We start from the raw sequence: 22635 nt of genomic DNA on the forward strand, positions 1-22635 counted from the left end.
TCTTTTGAGTCTTAGCCAGACTGAGAGGTGAAAATATTTCGTTTCTTTGTATTAGTGGTGATACTGCACATTTTTAAATGTTCACTGGCCATTTTAATAGGACTTTCTTGGTGGCTCAGACAGTCATTTTCGAGTTGCCTATTCATGTACTTGCCCATTTTCCTACTGGAGGTATTGACTTTTTTAGTTGTGAAAGCTCTTGGTGTATGATAAAATCATTAGGCACCTGCATAGAGGAACAACCATATGAAGAGGTAGCAAGAAGACAGCCATCTGGAAACCAAAAAGAGCAGCCTCAGAGGAATCCAACCCTGCTGGCACCTTAGTCTTGGCTTTTTTGGTCTTGAGAACTTTTCTGAGATATGGGTGGAATATACTGAAGAACAGCTAACCATCTTGTACTATGAAACGGAGTCCAGTGCTGTAGATGATACTCCGATTTGTCAAGATCAGTGTTGATTCCCTGTGGTAAATTCTCCGTATACAAGGTCTTCATTCATTGCTTGTGAACTTACTGTGCCATCAAACAGATGGCCTCACTAGAAGCCCAGACAAGAACCACTGTGAAAACTCAGAATGAAGAAAGTGGGTAAGCCTGAAGCATCTCCCACTGGACCTCAGAGACCAAGAAGTACCACATTAGAAGGGTAAGAGGAGCAGCTGCACACTGGCCACAAGACCACTCCCAGTAAGACTGAAGCGTCCCCCTCTGGACTTCAGAGACCAAGAAGTACCTCATTAGAAGGGTCAGAGGAGCAGCTACACACTGTGCTCCCACAGGCCAGCATAGTGATATATGCAGGTCCCCCCACAAGCCTGTGGTTTCTCCAGTACTAAGAAGGAGCCCAAATGGACATCTAGCTCCCCCAGCATTGTGGGACACTTCCGCTTTGGTCTCACCTAACAGAGATTACTGGGGAACTCTGCAGGGCTTGACCACTGGGGAGCAAATAGAAAGGGGGAGTGTGGTGCTTCAGCACTCAGATCTCGGTGGGCTGTGCTCCTGGCTACCGTGGTGCCCAAGCAGAGATCCCAGGCAGCAGCTCTGCCCATATATGAAGTTGAGCTGTAGCCCCATCTGGTCAGGGAATTCAGTTTGCAGTTCTGCTGCTTAGGGTTCCCAGGCTGTACCAGCTATAGAGCTTGTTTTACCACACAACCTGGGCAGGAAAGCAGGTCATCATTCCGTGCCCTCTTGCTTAGCATTGCCTTCATTTCTGACCATCCAGGAAGGTCAACTATGGAACCTAGGCAGCTGCAAAGTCCAAACTACAGCCCTGTTCAGGCAGGGAGTCAAGCCAGCAGCCGTGTCCAACTGTTGAGCTCAGCCTCTGACCCCACATAACCAGGAAGACTGAACAGTAACCTTGGAAAACCTCAGAACCCAGCTATGGTCCCATTCTCAACTACAGAGCATAGCCTGTAGCCCCACCCTATAATGGAGCCCAGACAAAATTCTTCTCAACCACAGAGACAGTTTCTAGACCCACCCATCTATGAGATACAACTGGAGACCGCTCCCAACCAGAGAGGCCAGCCAGCAATCTTGCTCAATATCAGAGCACAGCCAGCAACCTGATCAAGAAGCCCAGCCTATGGCACAGCCTTTCAGAATATTGAAGAAAAAACTGCCAACCAAGAATGCTGTACTCAGCAATGCTGTCCTTCAGGAATGAAGGAGAAATAAAGACTTTCTCAAACAAAAAAAGCAGAGGAAGGTCATCACCACTAGACCTCCCTTACAAGAAATACTATAGGGCATTCTTCAGGTGTAAAGAAAAAGGTGATAATTAATAAGATAAAAACATATGGATGTGTAATACTCACTGGTAATGCTAACCATATAGTCAAAATCAGATCTCTGGTATTATAATGGTGATACATAAAATTTGCTTACAAGCTAGTTTGAAAGTTAAAAATCAAATGTAATAGATATAACCATAACCACAGAAATCTGTTATTGAATGAACACATGAAAACATGTAAACTGTAGCATGAATGACCTGAAATATGAGGAAGGAGAAGTAAAAGTACAGTTGACTTTTAAGCAACACAGGTCTGAAATGTGCATGTCCACTTACATGCAAGTTTTTTTTTTTTTTAATAAATACTATAGTACTACACAATCTGTAGTTGGTTGAGTCTGCAGGTGTAGAACCGAGGATATGGAGTGCCAATGATGGGACTTGAAAATCTGTGAATTTTGGTATCCACAGCAGGTCCTGGGACCAATCCCCCACAGGTACTGAGGGACAACTGCATAAATTTTCCGCATGCTGCCAAACTTATCAACTTAAAACAGAAAGTAATATGCACCACAACTTCCTTATCCATTCATCTGCCAGTGGACATCTAGGCTGCTTCCATGTCCTAGCTATTGTAAACAGTGCTGCAGTGAACATTGGAGTACATGTGTCTCTTTCAAGGCAGCAAAAGAGACACAGATGTAGAGAACAGACTTTTGGACTGCATGGGAGATGGTGAAGGTGGGATAATATGAGACAGTAGCATTGAAACATGTATATTACTATACGTAAAATAGGTGACCAGTACAAGTTTGATGTTTGAAGCAGGGCATTCAAAGTCAGCGCTCTGGGACAACCCAGAGGGATGGGGTGGGGAGGCAGGTGGGAGGGGGGTTCAGGATGGGGGTACACATGTGCACCCGTGGCTGATTCATGTCAATGTATGGCAAAAACCACCAACAATATTGTAAAATAATTATTCTCCAATTAAAATTAACTAATTAAAACAGAATGCAATAAATATATTTCCCAAAGAAAAACCTATAGTGGATGCACTTAGTATAAAGAAGTCAAAGCATACTGTCCCAAAAAGTCATCAGATCACAAAAGAAGACAGCAAGAGAGGGAACACAGGTCAAGGGAGCTAAAAAACAGAAAATAGTGAAATTTCAAGACACAAAGACTGAGAGCAAAGGGGTGTAAGTATTTCAAAGGAATGGTAACCAGAAGAAAGGAAGGGAAGCTGTATTTTTATCAACAAAAACAGATTTCAAGCTAAAAATGGTTAAAAGAGACAAAGAAGATCATTATATAATGATAGAGGGGTCAATCCACCAAAGATACGACAGTAAGTAATTATTTATGCATCCAACGCTGGAGCCCCTAAATATATAAAACTGATACTAACAGAACTAAATGGAGAACAGCAATACGGTAATATGTGGGGACATTAATACCCCACTCTCAACAATAAATTCCTGGAGAAGGAAATGACAACCCACTCCAGTATTCTTGCCTGGGAAATCCCATGGACAAGGAGCCAGGCAGGCTACAGTCCATGAGGCTGCAAAAGAGTCAGACATGACATAGCAACTAAACAGCAGCAAGAAACACCCAACAATAATAGGTAGATCTTCCAGACAGGAAATCAATAAGGAAACAGCAGATTTAAACAGCACTTAGGCCAAAAGGACCTAACAGACATATAGAGAGCACTCCATTGAACAGCAGCAAAATATATGTTCCTCTTAAACACACATGGAACATTTTCAGGGATGAATCCTATGTTATGCCACAAAAGAAGTCTCAACAATCCAAAAACATAGAAATTATATCAAGTATCTTCTCTGATCAGTGGTATGAAACTAGATAACAGTAACATTTTGTAATCAATACACAAATCATCACATTGTATACCTTAAACTTAAAGGATGTGTATCTCAATAAACCTGGGGATAAATAAAACATTAACCCTTATCTTACAGGTTTCAAATGCTCTTTCGGTTTATCATTATTCCCTTCAAAAATATTTAAATTTTCTATGAGTTTATGTAGTGTATCAACCTACACCCTACAAAATCATCAATACCTATGTACCAACTTAACATCATTTTTCTGTTAGTGAACTCCGGGAGTTGGTGATGGACAGGGAGGCCTGGGGTGCTGTGATTCATGGGGTCGCAAAGAGTCGGACACGACTGAGCGACTGAACTGAACTGAACATCATTTTTCAGTAACTGATAACATTTTTCCATATTGTCTTAGATCTTTTTCATACTGGTAAGAAACCAAATGTAGCAGGTACAGCTAAGTCCCCATCTACATTCCTTTCCCTTACACAGTGATTTATCTCTTGAGAGAGAGTTAGAGTTTGTGTATATAGTTCCCATGCATTTTTTATATTATTTTTATATATGTATGTGTAATATATATCTGTATAGTGTGTATATATATATATATTCATATAATAAATATCCATAAACATTTCCGTTTTTGTATGTATTTAAAATTTACATAAATGCTATCATACAATTCTTTCCATTTCAATTTTCACATAACATGTTGAGATTTATTTATGTTGATGCATATAATTCTGATTAATTCATTTTAACTGCTCTAGACATTTTTTTAAATGGATAAATTCGCAGTTTGTACACCTATTTGAGGGCAGTAATTTCTATTTTTTCATTATTTCAAGCAGTGTACAGTGAATATCCTTGTAGAAGCTTCTTTTGCACCTATATGCGAGTTTTTCAAGTGCATATGCCTACAGGAAGAATTTTGAATCCTATGATAAATCCATGTTCAACTTTACCAAGTAACATCAAATTGTTCTCCAGAGAGTACACTTCCCATTAGTAAAGGACAGGAGTCCCATTTCCTCATATCCTTATCAGTGTTTTATGTTAACATACTTAGTGATTTTTATCAGTCTAATATTTGTGAGTGGTATTTTGTGTTGTGTTAATTTTTCATTGTATTTATGACTAGTCAGTATGCATGCATCTATTTTTAAAATACTGCCATTATTACTGCTAGTAACAATAACACTAATGGTAAAATATGTCAAGATCTTTGAATGTATTAGCTTATCAGTCACTTATCACAAGAACCTTCTATTAACACTGAAAGAAAACAGACTAAGAAGGGCAAGATAATTTGCCCAAGGTCATCCAGTAACTTGTGGGACTAGGGTTCAATATGTCAATATGTCATTTTCCTTTATTATAAGATAATAGGGCTGGTGGTCATCATTTCATATTTCCCAATTTTAAAACTGTGAGAGATGCTCAGTAACCAGATGAATATATTTCCTAACATAAAAAGAGAAAGGGAACATTATTTTATACCTTGTAAATAGTAAACTTAAAAGAGGCTACCAGCATGAATTATTCATCAGATCTCCTTCCTTTTACAAAAGAAGTGTTATTAGTAAATGAATAGTGATAGGGATTTTAGTGCACTTACAAGCAGAAGCATCAGTTCCTTTGCACATATCACTGAAAGATTGTATGTGTTGATTTTCAAAACTCCTATATTCAGAGTCCTTCACTTTTCATATATGTGAATGCAGTAACACTGAATTGGTATAAAATCTCTAAGCTTAGGCTGAGTTATCTACAAGGTACTTTATAGTCTTCAAATATTTTCAATTATTTCTGCTTTGTGGACTAAGAGCTACTGTTGTTGACCTGGGTTAATAAGCAGTTCTAGAAAACTGTTTAATAGACTGAAAAGATGAGATTAACTTCTAAAGTGATATTGTCAACTCTCAGAACTGGTACTTTTCATAACAGAGGGCAGTTGAATTCTTGCTGCTTGTTATACTCTTAATGGTGATAAGGTTTTAAAAAGTAGAGAATCTACGGTGGCATTGGAAGTTTAGGTTATAACACGAGTGCCTGAGTAGCATCATCCTGAATCTTTGCATTCTAGTGAATTTAGCTCCTAGTACTTTAAGAAGTATTCCTTTTCAAGAGTATCAGTTCAGTTCAGTCGCTCAGTCGTGTCCGACTCTTTGTGACCCCATGAATCACAGCACGCCGGACCTCCCTGTCCATCACCAACTCCTGGAGTTCACTCAAACTCATGTCCAACGAGTCGGTGATGCCATCCAGCCATCTCACCCTGTATCATCACTGTCTCCTCCTGCCCCCAATCCCTCCCAGCATCAGGGTCTTTTCCAGTGAGTCAGCTCTTCGCATGAGGTGGCCAAAGTATTGGAGTTTCAGCTTCAGCATCAGTCCCTCCAATGAACACCCAGGACTGATCTCCTTTAGAATGGACTGGTTGGATCTCCTTGCAGTCCAAGGGACTCTCAAGAGTCTTCTCCAACACCACAGTTCAAAAGTATCAATTCTTCGGCGATCAGCTTTCTTCACAGTCCAACTCTCCCATCCATACATGACCACTGGAAAAACCATAGCCTTGACTAGACAGACCTCTGTTGGCAAAGTAACATCTCTGCTTTTTAATATGCTATCTAGGTTGGTCATAACTTTCCTTCCAAGGAGTCAGCGTCTTTTAATTTCATGGCTGCAATCACCATCTGCAGTGATTTTGGAGCCCCAAAAAATAAAGTTTGACACTGTTTCCATCAGTTCAGTTCAGTTCAGTCGCTCAGTCATGACTGACTCTTTGCGACCCCATGAATCGCAGCACGCCAGGCCTCCCTGTCCATCACCAACTCCCGGAGTTCACTCAAACTCATGTGCATCGAGTCAGTGATGCCATCCAGCCATCTCACTCTCTGTCGTCCCCTTCTCCTCCCGTCCCCAATCTTTCCCAGCATCAGAGTCTTTTCCAGCGAGTCAACTCATCGCATGAGGAGGCCAAACTATTGGAGTTTCAGCTTTAGCATCAGTCCCTCCAATGAACACCCAGGATTGATCTCCTTTAAAATGAACTGGTTGGATCTCCTTGCAGTACAAGGGACTCTCAAGAGTCTTCTCCAACACCACAGTTCAAAAGCATCAATTCTTCGGCGATCAGCTTTCTTCACAGTCCAACTCTCACATCCATACATGACCACGGGAAAAACCATAGCCTTTACTAGACAGACCTTTGTTGGCAAAGTAATGTCTCTGCTTTTTAATATACTATCAAGGTTGGTCATAACTTTCCTTCCAAGGAGTAAGCGTGTTTTAATTTCATGGCTGCAATCAGCATCCGCAGTGATTTTGGAACCCAAAAAAATAAAGTCTGACACGGTTTCCACTGTTTCCCCATCTATTTCCCATGAAGTGATGGGACCAGATACCATGATCTTTGTTTTCTGAATGTTGAGCTTTCAGCCAACGTTTTCACTCTCTTCTTTCACTTTCATCAAGAGGCTTTTTAGTTCCTCTTTGCTTTCTGCCATAAGGGAAGTGTCATCTGCATATCTGAGGTTATTGATACTTCTCCCGGAAATCTTGATTCTAGCTTGTGCTTCGTTGGAGAAGGAAATGGCAACCCACTCCAGTGTTCTTGCCTGGAGAATCCCAGGGATGGCGGAGCCTGGTGGGCTGCCGTCCATGGGGTTGCACAGAGGCGGACACGACTGAAGTGACTTAGCAGCAACAGCCCTAAACCTCGGAGAAGGCAATGGAAAGCCACTCCAGTCCTCTTGCCTAGAAAATCCCATGGATGAAGGAGCCTGGTAGGCTGCAGTCCGTGGGGTCGCTAAGGGTTGGAGACGACTGAGCGACTTCATTTTCACTTTTCACTTTCACACATTGGAGAAGGAAATGGCAACCCACTCCAGTGTTCTTGCCTGGAGAATTCCCAGGGACGGGGGAGCCTGGTGGGCTTCCGTCTATGGGGTCACACAGAGTCGGACACGACTGAAGTGACTTAGCAGCAGCAGTAGCAGCTTGTGCTTCTTCCAGCCCAGCGTTCCTCATGATGTACTCTGCATGTAAGTTAAATAAGCAGGGTGACAATATACAGCCTTGATGTACTCCTTTCCCTATTTGGAACCAGTCTGTTGTTCCATGTCCAGTTCTAACTGTTGCTTCCTGACCTGCATACAGGTTTCTCAGGAGGCAGGTCAGGTGGTCTGGTATTCCCATCTCTTTCAGAATTTTCCACAGTTGATTGTGATCCACACAAGAGTATAGAGATCCTTAAAATCATTTCAGTTATTGTCAGACCGTACACTGGTGAGAATGATCAGATAATCCCTTTCTTGAAGAAAATAGCATTAGAGTAGCCAACAGAAGTAATGGAAATAACTGATTATTCAGGGATAAATCTAAGGAAATAGCTGCTTAAGATGTACTCAAACCTGTGTTATCTTTGCTTGTTACAGAGGCCTAAGCCTGTGTTTATTAAGGTTTCTCTTTGAAGGTGAGGACTTCCCTGGTGGCTCAGCCAGTAAAGAATCTGCCTGCAATACGAGAGACCTGGGTTTGATCCCTGGGTTGGGAATATGCCTGGAGAGGGGAATGGCTACTCACTGCAGTGTTCTGGCCTTGAGAATTCCATGGACAGAGGAGCCTGGGAGGCTACCGTCCATGGGGTCGCAGAGTTGGACACAACTGAGCAACTTTCACTTTCACTTTTTGAAGGGAAAGATGTTACCAGGCTATGCACATTGGTAACACATATTTGTCCCCACATCTAGCTACGTGGTGAACATCGGTCTGATCGACAAGCTTTGTGGCTGCTTCCTCTCTGTGCAAGGCCCAGTGGATGAGAATCCCAAGATGGCTGCATTTCTGCAGCATGCCGCAGGACTCTTACAGGGAATGTGCACACTCTGCTTTGCTGTCACCGGAAGGTAAGGCCTCTACTCAATGTCAGTCTGGACTCAACTTTAAAAACATTTCTTGGACTTTGCTCATTCTGGAGTTGTTTCATAGGGATGTACATGGTCATCTTGGCCTCTTTTCCTGTTTGTGCTACCTCTGTCCTTATTGGTTTCCCATACTGAGACTTGTCTAATGTTTCTCATTTTCCCTGGCTACAAGCTCCTATCGGAGCCTATTTTTCTTGTTGGTGTCATTAACTTATCTATAATTTTTATAAGAGACCATCTAGTCCCTCTTCCACTGAGATCCAGAGGAATCAAGTGATTTTCCTTGAGTCAGGAGGTCAGTAACAAAGCCTAGACCAATCAAGTCAGATCCTCAGCATAACATGGCACAGCCTCACAGTGCCCTGACCATCACATGCTTTCAGTTACAGCCTGCTAGGTTCTTTATTTTCTCCTTTGTTCCTTCTTCCAAGGTATCTCGATGAATAAGAGAGGAGCCATCCAAAACCAATAACTCTGTGAAGTCATTCATGCCCCGTGGACATGATTATAGCCAGTGTATCAGGAACTACTAGCAGCCTGGTTGGCTCTCTAAACCCCCCACCCCATCCTGTGGACTGTCCTCAAAAGCAGTAATTTTCTAAGAGAGACAGTAACCACCTCGTGTTCTTTTCTCTCCCCACCTACCAATTTAAGAATCATTTGCAATAGTGACTCAGTGATTCTGACAGGAATATGACATATCCCTCAGACATATTGAGGATATTCAGTAAAATAATTTTCTTACAATTAAAATCTAAACAGCACTGCATACCAATTATATATATATATGCTGTGCTGTGTTTAGTTGCTCAGTCCTGTCTGACTGTATGCGACCCCATGGACTATAGCCTGCCATGCTCCTCTTTGTCCATAGGGATTCTCCAGGCAAGAATACTGGAATAGGTTGCCATGCCTTCCTTCAGGGGAATCTTCCCAACCCAGGGATCGAACTCAGGTCTCCCACATTGCAGGCAGATTGTTTATCCTCTGAGCCACCAGGGAAGCCCAAGAATACTGGAGTGAGTAGCCTATCCCTTCTCCAGGGGATCTTTCCTATCCAGGAATCAAACAGGGTCTCCAGCTGAGCTACCAGAGAAGCCCATATATATATATATATGTATACACCTGTGTGTATATATATATATGTATATGTAGGGATTTATCGAGAAAGAAACTATTTAAAGCTAATACTTTGGCCACCTCATGCAAACAGTTGACTCACTGGAAAAGACTCTGATGCTGGGAGGGATTGGGGGCAGGAGGAGAAGTGGACAACAGAGAATGAGATGGCTGGATGGCATCACCGACTCGATGGACATGAGTTTGAGTGAACTCCGGGAGTTGGTGATGGACAGGGAGGCCTGGCGTGCTGTGATTCATGGGGTCGCAAAGAGTCAGACACGACTGAGCGACTTAACTGAACTGAACTGAAAGTCTAATTACTTAAAGAAATCTTGTCCAGCCATATTCAGTGTACCACAGTGCTAATGTCTCTATTCAGAATATTTTAAAAGAGAATTTGTTTTCAGAAATTAACTTCCTCAACATTTGTTGGTCTGTTCTACATAGGACCTTGATAGCCACCTATTCTTCTTTATTCTTACCCAGTCCCTCCAGCCCAGTCACATTTCTAGGAAGATTAAGACTGTCTGAGTGTCAAGGAAGTCAAGCATGGCCTTTAGTCACTATTAGACTTAGTGACACGACTGGGCGACTGAACTAACTGTGTGAGACTTAGTCTGTTCCCTCTAGAAATGTAGCCAGAGCCTACCTTCCAGGGATTTGATGAGAACTCAGGAAGGGACCGTTTGTAGGTCTGTGACCTAGGTAAGTTCCGGTAGCAACAGTAACGGGGATTCGTCCAGGGCATTGGCACCTACCAGCTTAGAGGCCACCATGCTGCCCAACTCGCTCTGTGCAGTAGCCTGGCCACTCCCTGTGAGGGATCCTCTCACCCAGGAGACCCTTCCGACACTGGCTCTTTAATGAACACGCCATTGTAAACCTGCCAGCACCTCACGTCTTTGTTGTCTGTCCTCTTCCCTTGAGTCCAAATGAATATCACACACGTAAACACTTCCATATATGGTTGTTGTGTAGTTTGTGGGCATCAGCGTTACACATGGATTCAGTCACTTGAAATCTGTGGGACTTGAAAGAAGCTGAAAGGTCATTCATAGCCACTCATAGGGAAAGCAGCTAAGCCAAAATAATTTGAATTAGGACCCAAGGTTCTTCCTCTGGTGTTCCCTCTTACACACATGCCTTTATGTTATTCAGAATATGGGAGCATACGTTTTGTTTCTTTGAAGACTTTCTCAATTACATATATGGAGGACAGCGTCCTCTTCTCTTTAACACACACAAACATGTCCTTGTCTACACTGACTGGACATCTGCCCTGGGCCAGCCTCCAAGCTAAGTACTGAAGCTCCTCAGGGAGCCGAGTCTGTCAGAGGGTTAGGCTTGTGAATAATAGCTACAATGTAATAGCTGCAGCAGCAGAGAGGGTGCACAGAAAAGGAAATAAAGCCCTTCCAGAGGAGGTCGAGGGCTTCAGTGACCTAAACCTTAAAGGATCCAGAAGGCAAGTGGAGTAAAGAATTCATTTGGGGGAAAGGGCATAAGGGTACTGCATGATATAGCAGGTGTTATTGGTACCTGAGGCCTATTAGGCGGTCACCTGCCAGCGACTTCCTGTATTTCACTGCCTGGGGATATTCTCTGGACAAGTAGCTGTTTGCTAGAAGTACAGGAGAATTAACACCCGGGAGTCACTCTCCAACAATAAATCGGTGGATAACATCCCAGCTCCACCAACCCTCAATGGGACAATCGTAAAGTGTGTTCCTTACAGTCTCTCCAAGGGGCCCCTTGGAGAGTGGTAACACATTATCATTATCAAGTATCATTGTTATCAAGTGTCATTAACACATACTTGATTGACTTTTCTCCCTGCCCTCTTTTCCTTCTCTGCTTCCTCACAGGTAAACCATATCTTTGGTTTATCTTCCTCACACAACCACATCTTTGTTTCAGGGTCTGTTTGGGGGACAACCCAAACTAAGAGTTATAGAAGACATTGTCTCATGTTCAGTTTGATGTGGTTTATAATAGGGTGACTGTGAAGGGTGGCAGGAGATTAGATATTCAGTGAGCTCCATAAATGTTCACATTTCCGGTATAGGATGATCACTCCTGAAAAGTATAGAAATGGCTGGAATGGCTTGAGTCTAGTAGGCTTGAGCCCACTAGAAGGAGTAGGCTTTTTTATTTTTAATTTATTCATTTCAATTGGATGCTAATTACTTTACAATAGTGTAGTGGTTTTGGTCATACATTAACATGAATCAGTCATGGGTGTACATGTGTTCCCCATCCTGAACCCCCTCCCACCTCCCTCCCCATCCCATCCCTCATGGTCATCCCAGCGCACCAGCCCCGAGCACCCTGTCTCTTGCATCAAACCTGGACAGGCAATCTGTTTCACATATGATAATATACATGTTTCAATGCCGCGCTCTCAAGCCGTCCCACCCTTGCCTTAGGAGTAGGCTTCTTAAATGTTGAGGACCTGTGGAGACAGTGAAGACAGAGAGGAACAGATACAGTGAGGACACAGAATAAATGTAGGTGAGATGACATAGAGCTTGATAATATGGGAGGATAAAAGGAAGTGAGGAATCCAGAATGACTCCCAGGTTTCTGATGAAATTTTTGAGCGGTAGATGAGATGGTCTCCAAATTATAGGATATACACCACCATTTTCCGTGATTCTAGACATGCCTAAGATTATCCAGGCAGACCAAAGTGTGAGTGTGTGTGCATGTATGCATGTAGGTGTGTGTGTATGAAGTTTATATATGAAACGATAGTCCATATGTGTGTGTCTGTGTGTGTACGGGCTTCCCAGGTGACACTACTGGTGAAGAACCTGCCTGCCAGTGCAGGAGACACAGGAGATGAGGGTTCGATCCGTGGGTCAGGAAGATCCCCTGAAGGGGAGGGCGTGGCATCCCATTCCAGTATTCTTGCCTGGAAAATCCCATGGACAGAGGAGCTTGGCAGGCTACAGTCCATGGGGTCGCAAAGAGTCCAACACAACTGAAGCAACTTAGCATGCATACACACACACGTGTGTTGTGTGTATGCTCATAAAATGAAGTATAATTATTTATATGTACATATACAACTGGATTTTAAATAAGTCAGTGATTAACCCTTAGTAGTTTTTTATTGTTGTTGTTCAATCACTAAGTCATGTCTGACTCTGCAACCCCATGAACTGCAGCAGGCCAGGCTTCCCTGTCCTTCACTATTGCTCTGAGCTTGCTCAAACTCATGTTCATTGAGTCAGTGATACCATCCAACTATCTCATCCTCTGTTACTCCCTTCTTTTTCTGCCTTAAATCTTTCCCAGCATCAGGGACTTTTCCAGTGAATCAGCTCTTCACATCAGATGGGCAAAATATTGGAGCTTCAGCTTCAACACCAGTTCTTACACTGAAATTCCAGGTTTATTTCCTGTAGGATTGACTAGTTTGATCTCCTTGCTGTCCAAGGGACTCTCAGGAGCCTTCTCCAGCTCCACAGTTTGAAAGCATCAATTCTTTGACTGTCAACCTTTTTTAGGGTCCAACTCCCACATCTATACATGACTACTGGAAAAATCATAGCTTTGACTATATGGACCTTTGTCAGCAAAGTGATGTTTCTAGTAGTTTTTAAGAATTCTTTATCTATTTTTTTCCCAGTATAACTTCCTTCCCCAACCTCAGTTACTCAGCAGATTTCTGTAGTAGGCCTTCTTACGAAAGCAGGTCCAGGTAATTCCCTGGCTCAATTTACCTAAGAAATTCTTAGCAGTATCAGTATAATCTGCTTCTGAGACAGAGAGAAGAATGATCTCTCACTGCTTTTCTTCCTCTTGTCTTTCCGTCTTCCACCATTTCCTGAGCACTACTGAGCTACAGGAATATAGGGAGTTTTCCTGTCTCTTCTGATTTGTTTACCTCTAATAGTTACAGACCATTTTGTACTACTTCCTGTATCTTCATAGAAATTGTATTTCTAAATTGTCAACTACAGTGGCCTGTTGAAAGCATTTCAACAGGGTTTTAACACAGGGTCATAGCCGTGCCTGGGGAGAAAGGTAGCATGGTGGTTGTTCTGTTGGAGTAATTCACATAATTCTTGTTTGGGCTGTGTGGAGAAGCCAACCAGAGCCAGAGTGTCGAGCAAGGCTTGTCCTCAAAGCCCTTTTGTGACCAACAGGAATAAGAGACAAAGGGGAGCCAGAGAAGCCTTCAAAAATTGCCTCTTGTGAACTGGCAGACCTGAGATAATTAGGGACACTGATGGATAGCACAGGGCTTTGAGTAAACACTCTGCAGTCTGCCAGTGGCCGGCCTTTGTGGTGGTGATTATAGCAGGTCTGCCTTTGCTCTCCCCTCCTATTGTGCCGTTAATCTTCTAATTTTTTCCTAGTTTTGTGAAAGACAATTTAGGTGTCAGAACGTACTCTTTTAATCTCTGCTTCAGTGTGGGTGGGGGAAGTACTAACTGATTATTTTTGTACCAGGCCTTGGTTTTAGACAATAACTTGCATTTCTTTAGTAAAAATTGAAATTGCAATCTTTGGGTGAAAAGGATTGATTTTATATTAGGACTGCATCAGAATTTTAATATGGGAATTTTTCACCAGCTATAATTCTTGATCACTTCAACAAACTTCAGCAATCTGTAATACAGCTTTCTGAAATGCCTGTTTAGCCTTTACTGTTGTCAGTTTTCCATTCTTGGGCCTACAAGAAGTAAAGAAAAGAGGATAGTTTTCAAATCTTGGGGCAGTGACTCAACTGCCATAATTGGCTGAGGCTCCCTGCGGCGCCCTTAAGGTGCGGGCTTCTTAGCTGAACTAATGGGATCAGAACCATATTGAGTAATTACACGTTGCAACCAACACAGGTCTTTCACTTAGTCAGCAGTCATTTCTATATTCATCACTATGCAAAGCTGTATAGCAGGTGGGCCAAGAAGTAGTGGGATTCAAAGTGAAAGAGTTTACAGTCTTTGTGACCGCACAGATGAAAGAGAGAAACTTGTAAAAACTAGCTAATTCTGATTGGTTGGAAAAGACTGTTCTGAATTCTACAATACTTTTGCACAAAAAAAAAGTCTGGGTGTGTTTGTGTGTGTGTTTGTGGTTTTCCACTTTTACATCTGTAAATGACACTGACAAAACAGATTCTAGCCAAGGTCCCTAGAAGCCTGGGTCTTAAAAAGATAAGAATGATTTGTAATTTAGCCCATTAATTATGTGGATATAAATGAGTGCTTCTCAAGTGTTTAAGGGTGCTTGAAAACCATTTGTTCGAGCAAAGGTAAACTTTAACTCTGCCTGCCTGAATTATTCATTCATTCATTAGACAAATATTTATATAGTGCTTGCTCTGTGCCAGGCCCCGTGCTAGACTTGGGAGAAAACAAAAATGACTCAGACATTGATCATATCCTCAAGGATATGCTAGTAAAGAAGAGTGTATACAAATATCCGTGGTATAAGGTAGAGAGCAATGCCGAAGATAGACGATAACAGAGAAAGCATTCAGCATGCTGCTTGGCACATAGTAATTGCTTGATACATATTGGATTATCATGTCATCATTGACAGAGTTCAGAGGAGGGAGAGACCACTCTTAGTTGCAGGAATCAGCTGTTTTCTAGAGCAACTAAAATTTAATCTGGGCCTTGAAAGATAAAAAGGGTTGGAACATTTAGAGTTGAGAAAAACCTAGACAAAGAAAATAGCATAATCTAAAACATCAAAGCAAAAAAATATGAAGAATGAACAGAGTACGTGCTTTAGCTGGATTTTGAGATGTATGTAGTGGTGGTTTTAGTACCTCCCAGGCTGCTATGATGTTCAAGTGAGATAATAAATATAAAAATACTGTGTGATATATAAAATGACCTGCTGAATGTGTAGTGACAGTGGTGTCATTAAAATCCTTTGATCAGGGGATTTCCCTGGTGGTCCAGTGGTTAAGACTCCACATTCCCAATGCAGGGGGGCCAAGGTTTGATCCCTGGTCAGGAAACTATTAATAGATCCCATATGCCACAACTAAGAGTTCACAACTAGGACTTCCCTGGTGGCTCAGTCAGTAAAGAATCTGCCCACAATGTGGGAGACCTGGGTTTGATCCCTGGGTTGGGAAGATCCCATGGAGACGGGAATGGCAACCCCACTCCAGTATTCTTGCCTTGGAGAATCCCACAGATAGAGGAGCCTGGCGGGCTACAGTGCATGGGTCGCAAAGAATCAGACACAACTAAGTGACTAACACCACAACAGAACACAAGAGCTCACCTGCTAGAGCTGAAAATCCCACATGCCGCCAGGTAAATAAACATTTTTTAAAAGCCTTTAATTAGGGCAGTGACATACTAAGGACCATATTTGGAAGTTATCATGTGAAGATGTAGGGGAGAGGCTGCAGAAAGTGGGAAAGACCACTAACATTCATCTGGGCAAGAGTCAAAAGGAATGGAAAAGAAGAATCTTTTTCAGTCCCTCGTAGTTTCTCTCGTTGTGTATGGTATCACTGGTGTCCCAGGCATCGGACTCCAGATGTCACCTCTGTCTCATCTGTGTTCCTTGTGACCCAGGTCTCACCTGCTGTCTTATTCCACTGACTGGAAGGAACGTTACAGTCACCTGAACACAGTCTTTGGTTCAGATTTGTATCTCTTCAATAACCTTTCTCAGTTTATACTCGAGTATCTTCACTGACAGGGAACTGGGGGAGCCTATTCAGTCGTTGATCAGTTTTAACGCTTTAAAAGCCTCTCCTTACACCAAGCTGTAATCTGTCCCCCTAATGCTGCCTACTAGTACTAGTCTTGCTTACTGCTTGGGAACATTCAGACCATCCTAACCCACTCTTCTCCGGTCTTACCCTACCAGACGCTCTCCTGGTTTTCTTCTTGTTCCAGTTACTGTGGCTGTGTAATAGATTACCCCAGAGCTTACTGACATGAGACAACAGTCTGTGCATCTTCCAGATTCTGTGTGTCCGGAGTTCCATCAGACACGGGGAGAATGGCTCTCTTTGTTTCACAGTGTCTGGGCCTCAGTTGGAAGCCTTGAAGACTGGAGGTTGGAACATCTTTGTACTTGTTCACACATGTCTGTTCTCACCTGCATCCTTTCCTCTCTGCACGCTCGTGCTCACTGTTTGTTAGGGACTTTTCCATGTGGTCTCTCTGCACAGGCTAACTTGGGCTTCCTCACAGCATGGTGACAGGTTCGAAGGAGGAGCACCCTGACAAAGGAGAGAGCCAAGTAGAAACCATGTCATGTTTTATGACCTAGGTCAGGGGTCATGCAGTGTCCCACTGAATTCTCTTCAGCAAAGCAGCGACAGAGTCCCACCCAGCTTCAAGGGGAAGAGAAATTGACTTCATCTCTTTGTGGGGAACATAAAGGTTCTAGGAGAGCATATGATACCAGAAATAGCTGTGGCCGTGTTTGAAAAATACAGTCTGCCACATTCCGGCCTACCCTAGAGATCAGTATTTTTCCAGTATCCTGTTCCCATCTGTATTCTTTCCTCTTTGCGCTCATGCTTGCTATTCTCACCCTTCTCTTGGTATCTTTAGCCACTGCCCTCAGAAAAAAGGCTTGTTAGTATTGGGAGATGAATATGGTATTGAAGTAAATACCATAGAATTAAGCAAGTAGAACTGAAGGAAATAACATTTGTTGAACACCATTTATGTGCCCCAGGTGAAGGGCACCTCATGAGTTATCTCCCAGCAATCCACACACTGTCCAGGGGGTCATTACAGCCTCTAAACTTACAAGGAAGAGTGACTGTCCTCATCCTTCAGGTTTGGAAAGTGAGAAGAATACAGGAATCTCTGGACTGTCTCTATATTCACAGTTAAGCAAATGTTGGTAGAGAGATTTCTAAGAGATCTATCCCAGCTGGAAATAAAGCCGTAGTTGACTTGTAAGGACAGAAGGAGTATCACTTCATTGCTACGATTCACACTGTGTGTCTACTGTGTGCTAGGCACTAACCCAGAAAAAGGGGGCTGTCTGGGCCTGCCCCACAGGGCCAGCATTTAGGGGCAGCCTTCACTGGCTACGACTCCCAGAGGGGATAGGATATGATGAAGGAAGTCTCTCAGTATGTATGCAGGCTCACCAGACTTAGCATAGCAGAATCTGTCTGGGATACACTTGCAGCTGAACCCACACTGATTCTAGGACTCTGGGGATCAGGATCTAAAGAGGAAAATCCTTTTATAGAGTTGTGTTGAAGAGCATGGGTTTGGAAGCCAGAGAAATATGAATGCTGGTCCTGCTCTCCTAGCTCTGCAACAAGTGACAGATTCTTTAGCTTCTCAATGCCTGTTTCCTCACATTATAAACATGAATTTGCTAATTCTTCTTCAAAGAGGGGGACAAGGAATGGGGCAGACAGGGACTAACATGTCTGTCAGCCTGACCTCCTGCCCAAGGTAGCTTTTATATATGTATTTATTATACCCCACCCTGTTCCAAAAAGAATTGAGTTGGATATCAGAGTATGTATGTCCTTTTATTCATATGTGAAATAGATCGCCAGTCCAGGTTCGATGTATGAGGCAGGGTGCTCAGGGCTGGTGCACTGGGCTGACCCAGAGGGATGGGATGGGGAGGGAGGTGGGAAGGAGGGTCAGGATGGGGAACACATGTACACCCATGGCTGATTCATGTGAATGTATGGCAGAAACCACCACAATATTGTAAAGTAATTAGCCTCCAATTAGAATTTTTAAAAATAAATTAATTTTTTTAAATGAAAGAATTATAATAAAAGATAATAGGGAAAAGTAAATTAAGCCAGAAGCAAGTAAAATTAAGGCATAAACTATATTCATAAACAAGGCCCTGATAGACATTTCCTCTTGGAATTCCTACTTGCATTTTCTTCCAGGAACTGATATTTAATATGTCAGATTCTAAGCTCATTGGCTTTCATCCAAAGTTGGCTTTTTTTCCTCCTGATCACCTTATGTTTCTCATGATTCTAGTCATATGAACAGATTTTAGGACCCCAAACCTTTATTATTTTTAACTTCTGTCTTTCAGAATCCAATTCTATTCTATCTAATTAAATAAAAATTGTAAAAATACTTGCTTCAGAAATGTGAGAAGGCCCCTACTATTTATACCTATGACTTGATATCGGTCTACTTCTAATTCACTAGATCTTTGTCCTGAGTACGTCTTCAAATGAGAAGATTTCCCTAAGGAGAGACTAAATATCCTAGCAACTCCCCTTTGGGCACCTAGCACCTGGGCTAGAAACAAAATAAGAAGCTGGGAAATAGCCATGACTGGCAGCGTTAGCAAATACCAGTGTATACTAAGGACCTACACCAGGGCTCCATTTCCTGCACCCGTTCTTAACATATAAAGAATTGTCCATGTCTCACGCTCTTCTCCCCATAAGGTAAGAAGGAGACATCCAAGTCCTTCATGCCTTCGGTATACCTTGCTGAAACCAATTCTCTCCCTCTCTCTCTTCCATTGCTTTAGCAAATCTTTATTAATTGCTATTTACTGACCATTTATGTGCCAGACGTTTATCAAGGTATTAGGGATCCAGTGGTGAAGAAAATACTCACTCTATGGAGCTTGCAGTCTAACAGGAGAAAAAAGATGACAAACCAGTAAATGAGTAAGATAACTTCAGCTAGAGATAGTGATACGAGAAAATAAAGCAGAGTAGTACAGCAGAGTGACTTGGGTAGATGGAGTGGTCAGGGGAGGCTTCTCTAGGAACGCGACACTGAAGCTAAGGAGGAGCCAGCTCTGTAAAGACTGAAGGGATGAGTATTCCAGTTGATCTGAGCAGGAAGTTGATGACTCCCAAACATCTGAAGTGGGTGTATACCAGAAGCAGAGAAGGCAGAGTGCTGGAATGTGATGAGCAAGAATGTGCTAGGAGATGAAGTCAGAGAGGAAGGGCCAAGAGATGAGAACAGAGAGTGAAAGTTTGGCTTTTATTCCAAGTGTGGTAGGAAACCACTGGAAGATTTTAAGCAGCAGAGCAGCATGATCTGATTGTTTTAAAAGTAATGGATTTTTACTCTGTGTAGAATGAATTACAGGGGAGAGAGTGGAAGCAGGAAAGATCGGTTAGGAGGGTACCACATCATGCAACCCAGATATGACATTGTCCCCTCCCAGTTACTCACCCAGAAGAAATAATCGCTTTCTTTTGGCAATACAGCAGAGCCTCTGACAGAGCTCCTTCAGCCTAACTGCCAAATGCTAAAGATTAGAGAAGCCCAAAATGCCAACTAAACTAGCCAGAATCAGCACAGCACCCTTCTGTGTTTACAGTCACTGTGAGAACTGAAGATCGAGAGGTCAGAACCGTCCTGTCTGAGAAGCACTCTTGCACAACAACCCTGGCATGTGGTTCCGAGATCTGGGACCATATGCTGTTGTCTGTCATCCAGAGCCTACCACCTTCTCACCTCATGGGCTCCTCCCTGCCCTTTCTCCGTTTTTCTCTGGTTGTCCCCAGACTGTCCTGAGCTCATCACCATTTTACTTTGAACTTTCTCGGGCCTCCATTCAGACTTCTGCCAGAGACCAGAGTTTCTTCTTAAGGGCCTCACCCTTTACCTTTCATTCTCGTTGGTGTCCTCCTGGTCTTCCCCTTATTCCAGCGTGTTTTAGTTTGTTGATCCCAGACCACAAGAATGGCTACCTATCTGTTTTCATTGTCCAGCACTTCTCTTCCCAAAAGGGTTTCCTTCTCAAAAGTTCCTCTTTGAATGAAATCGAAATTCATAACCAGATGAAACTCTTCCCAAGTATAAACCAGTCTCCCCTGTCTAATATTCTCATTCTTTAATTGCCCATATATTTTTCCTCTTCTCTAACCAAATGTCCAGACAATCTTACAGCATTTACACGTGTATCTTTTCCACTGAGTTTTCTCTTGCTCTCATATCTCCACTAAGTCATCCTCATCCCCTTCTACAGGGCTCCAAATTAGATCTACATTAAACAAGTTATTTTCTCCCTGTAGCATATACATAACATAGTGTGTGGGAGAGGCGGGAGACTATAATTTTTAAAGTAGATTCATATCTGTTATAACAGCCCAGAACTGAACAGAATCTTAGACATCATCCTGTCCAATGCCCAGCCGAGTTTTGATGCCACAGCCCTCTGCCACTTCAGTGAGTGTTCCTCTACTTATTGCAGAATAGTTAAGAAAGTAATACCTTATCAACAGCCCATTTAACACTTGAGTGTTCTGATTGTTAGAAAACTTTCTGTAAGTTTAATATCTACTTTTGGGTAACATCTCTCCTCTGGGATCATAAGTAACAGTGTAATACCTCTTCGCTTTGAAGATAACCTTTATAGCCCCCAGTTCTGAAATAAATTTCCCAGTTCCCTCAGATTTCCCTCGGATGGCATTGTTTCATATACTTTTCCCACAGAAATCACTTTCCTTGGGAAGTCCTGAATGTGGTGCTTCACCCAGTGCTAGAACCAGTACTTCCAGAGTGGTTGTTCAGTGCAGTGTAACAGGTTAAACCTTTTCTTGTTGTATATACGGTACTTCTCTTAGCTCCGTCAAAATTGAATTATATTCATTGGTAATCAGGCAAGACTGTTTCTTCATTTCAATAGGTATACAACTGATATGCTAAGTCTTCTTTTTCCCACTTATTGTTGAAAACTATATTCCAGTCCCCTGTCCCTTTTCCCATCCTAAACATATACAGTTTTTATAATCTAAAAATAGTATTTAATAGTCATTTCTATAAATTTTACCTTTCTTAGTCCTCATTTTTAATTAAACTTTTTTATTTATTACTTCCTTCTCCTTGAAACTATCTTCACTTTGCTTCTAGAACATCACACTTCCTTGCTTTTCCTCCTACCCCACTGGTTTCTGTTTTTCAGTTTTCTTTGCTGATTTATTCTCATCTTCCCAACTTCTACATGTTGGAATACCCTACAGCTAAATTCTCAGGCTAATTTATGTTCACTCACTAGATGAGCTGGCTTTAAATACCATCTCTGTGTTGATGACTCAAGCCCAGATCATTCCTCTGAATTCAGAATTGTGTATTTATTCATTTATTCAACAAATGTCTACTGAGTGGCTACTCTATGTCAGATACTGTTCTAAGCCTTGGGGATAAGATATACAGAATTCTCTACCCTTGGGAAGCTCGTTTTATCCAACTTCCAATCCAGTATCTTCACTTATATGTTTAATAGGCACCTTGAATTTAACATGTTTACAGCTAAGCTCCTCATTGTCCTCCCCAGATATTCTCTATCCACTGTCTTCCCTGTCTCTGTAAGTAGCTGCCATGTTCACTGAAAATCACTGAGCCATTTTTCACTCCACTTTTTCTCATATTTATGTCCAATCTATCAGGAAATCATTTTGCCTTTCCTTTCTGAAGATTTTCAGAATCTACTCACTTCTTACCACTTCCATGGCTACCATCCTGGTTCATCCACCATGATTTCTCACTTAGATGATTGAAACAGTCTCCTAATTGGCCTCTCTGCTTCTGCCTTGGCTCTTCTAAAAACTTTAACCAATTATCTCTAGTGATTATTTTTAAGCCAAAGTCATACTGCATCACCTCTCTGCTCAAAACTTTACAATGACTTTGTGTCTCCTGCAGGTAAGCCCTTATAATGTCCTTACAATGGTCTGCAGGCCCCTACCTGATCTTTTCCTGTTTCTTCTTTGACCTCTTCCACCATTGTTCTTCTGCTTGCTCAACCAGGTATAGCCACACTGGCCTTATTGCCATTTCTTGAATATGTCATGCATGCTCCTGGCTCCAAGCCTTGGGACTTGATACTCCTCTCCCTAAAACACCCTTATTCCAGGTATCCACATGGTTTCCTTCCTCACTTTCTGTAGAATTCTGTTTACGTAACACTTTAGAAAGGACTTCCCCAACTGGTCTGTATAAAATAGCATCATACACACCCCCTACATCTTCATTCGCTACATATCTGCTGCTGCTTTATAGCACTTAGCACACCTGACCT

The 22635-nt window shown here is 42.3% G+C and overlaps 1 protein-coding gene and 1 long non-coding RNA gene across 5 annotated transcripts in view; one reads left to right on the top strand and one right to left on the bottom strand.

Moving 5' to 3' along the window:
• The window catches only part of SCAPER (S-phase cyclin A associated protein in the ER), a 420138-nt gene that overhangs the window by 346043 nt on the left and 51460 nt on the right, over window positions 1-22635 (top strand). For all 4 annotated transcript variants that reach the window (XM_055418057.2, XM_055418061.2, XM_055418059.2 and 1 more), the window contains exon 27: window positions 8353-8508. In XM_055418057.2, the coding sequence (XP_055274032.1) occupies window positions 8353-8508 (156 nt within the window). The remainder of the gene's footprint in view (window positions 1-8352; window positions 8509-22635) is intronic.
• On the bottom strand, window positions 11959-19924 carry LOC129550421 (uncharacterized). Its single transcript, XR_008684824.2, has 3 exons — window positions 19785-19924; window positions 16732-16855; window positions 11959-12100 (listed from the first exon to the last, which is right to left on the bottom strand). It is a non-coding gene; the product is annotated as an uncharacterized LOC129550421 (long non-coding RNA).

The sequence above is a fragment of the Moschus berezovskii genome, chromosome 21, assembly GCF_049115385.1.
Source record: "Moschus berezovskii isolate FMDL1 chromosome 21, NW_MosBer_1.0, whole genome shotgun sequence".
Lineage (NCBI taxonomy): Eukaryota > Metazoa > Chordata > Mammalia > Artiodactyla > Moschidae > Moschus > Moschus berezovskii.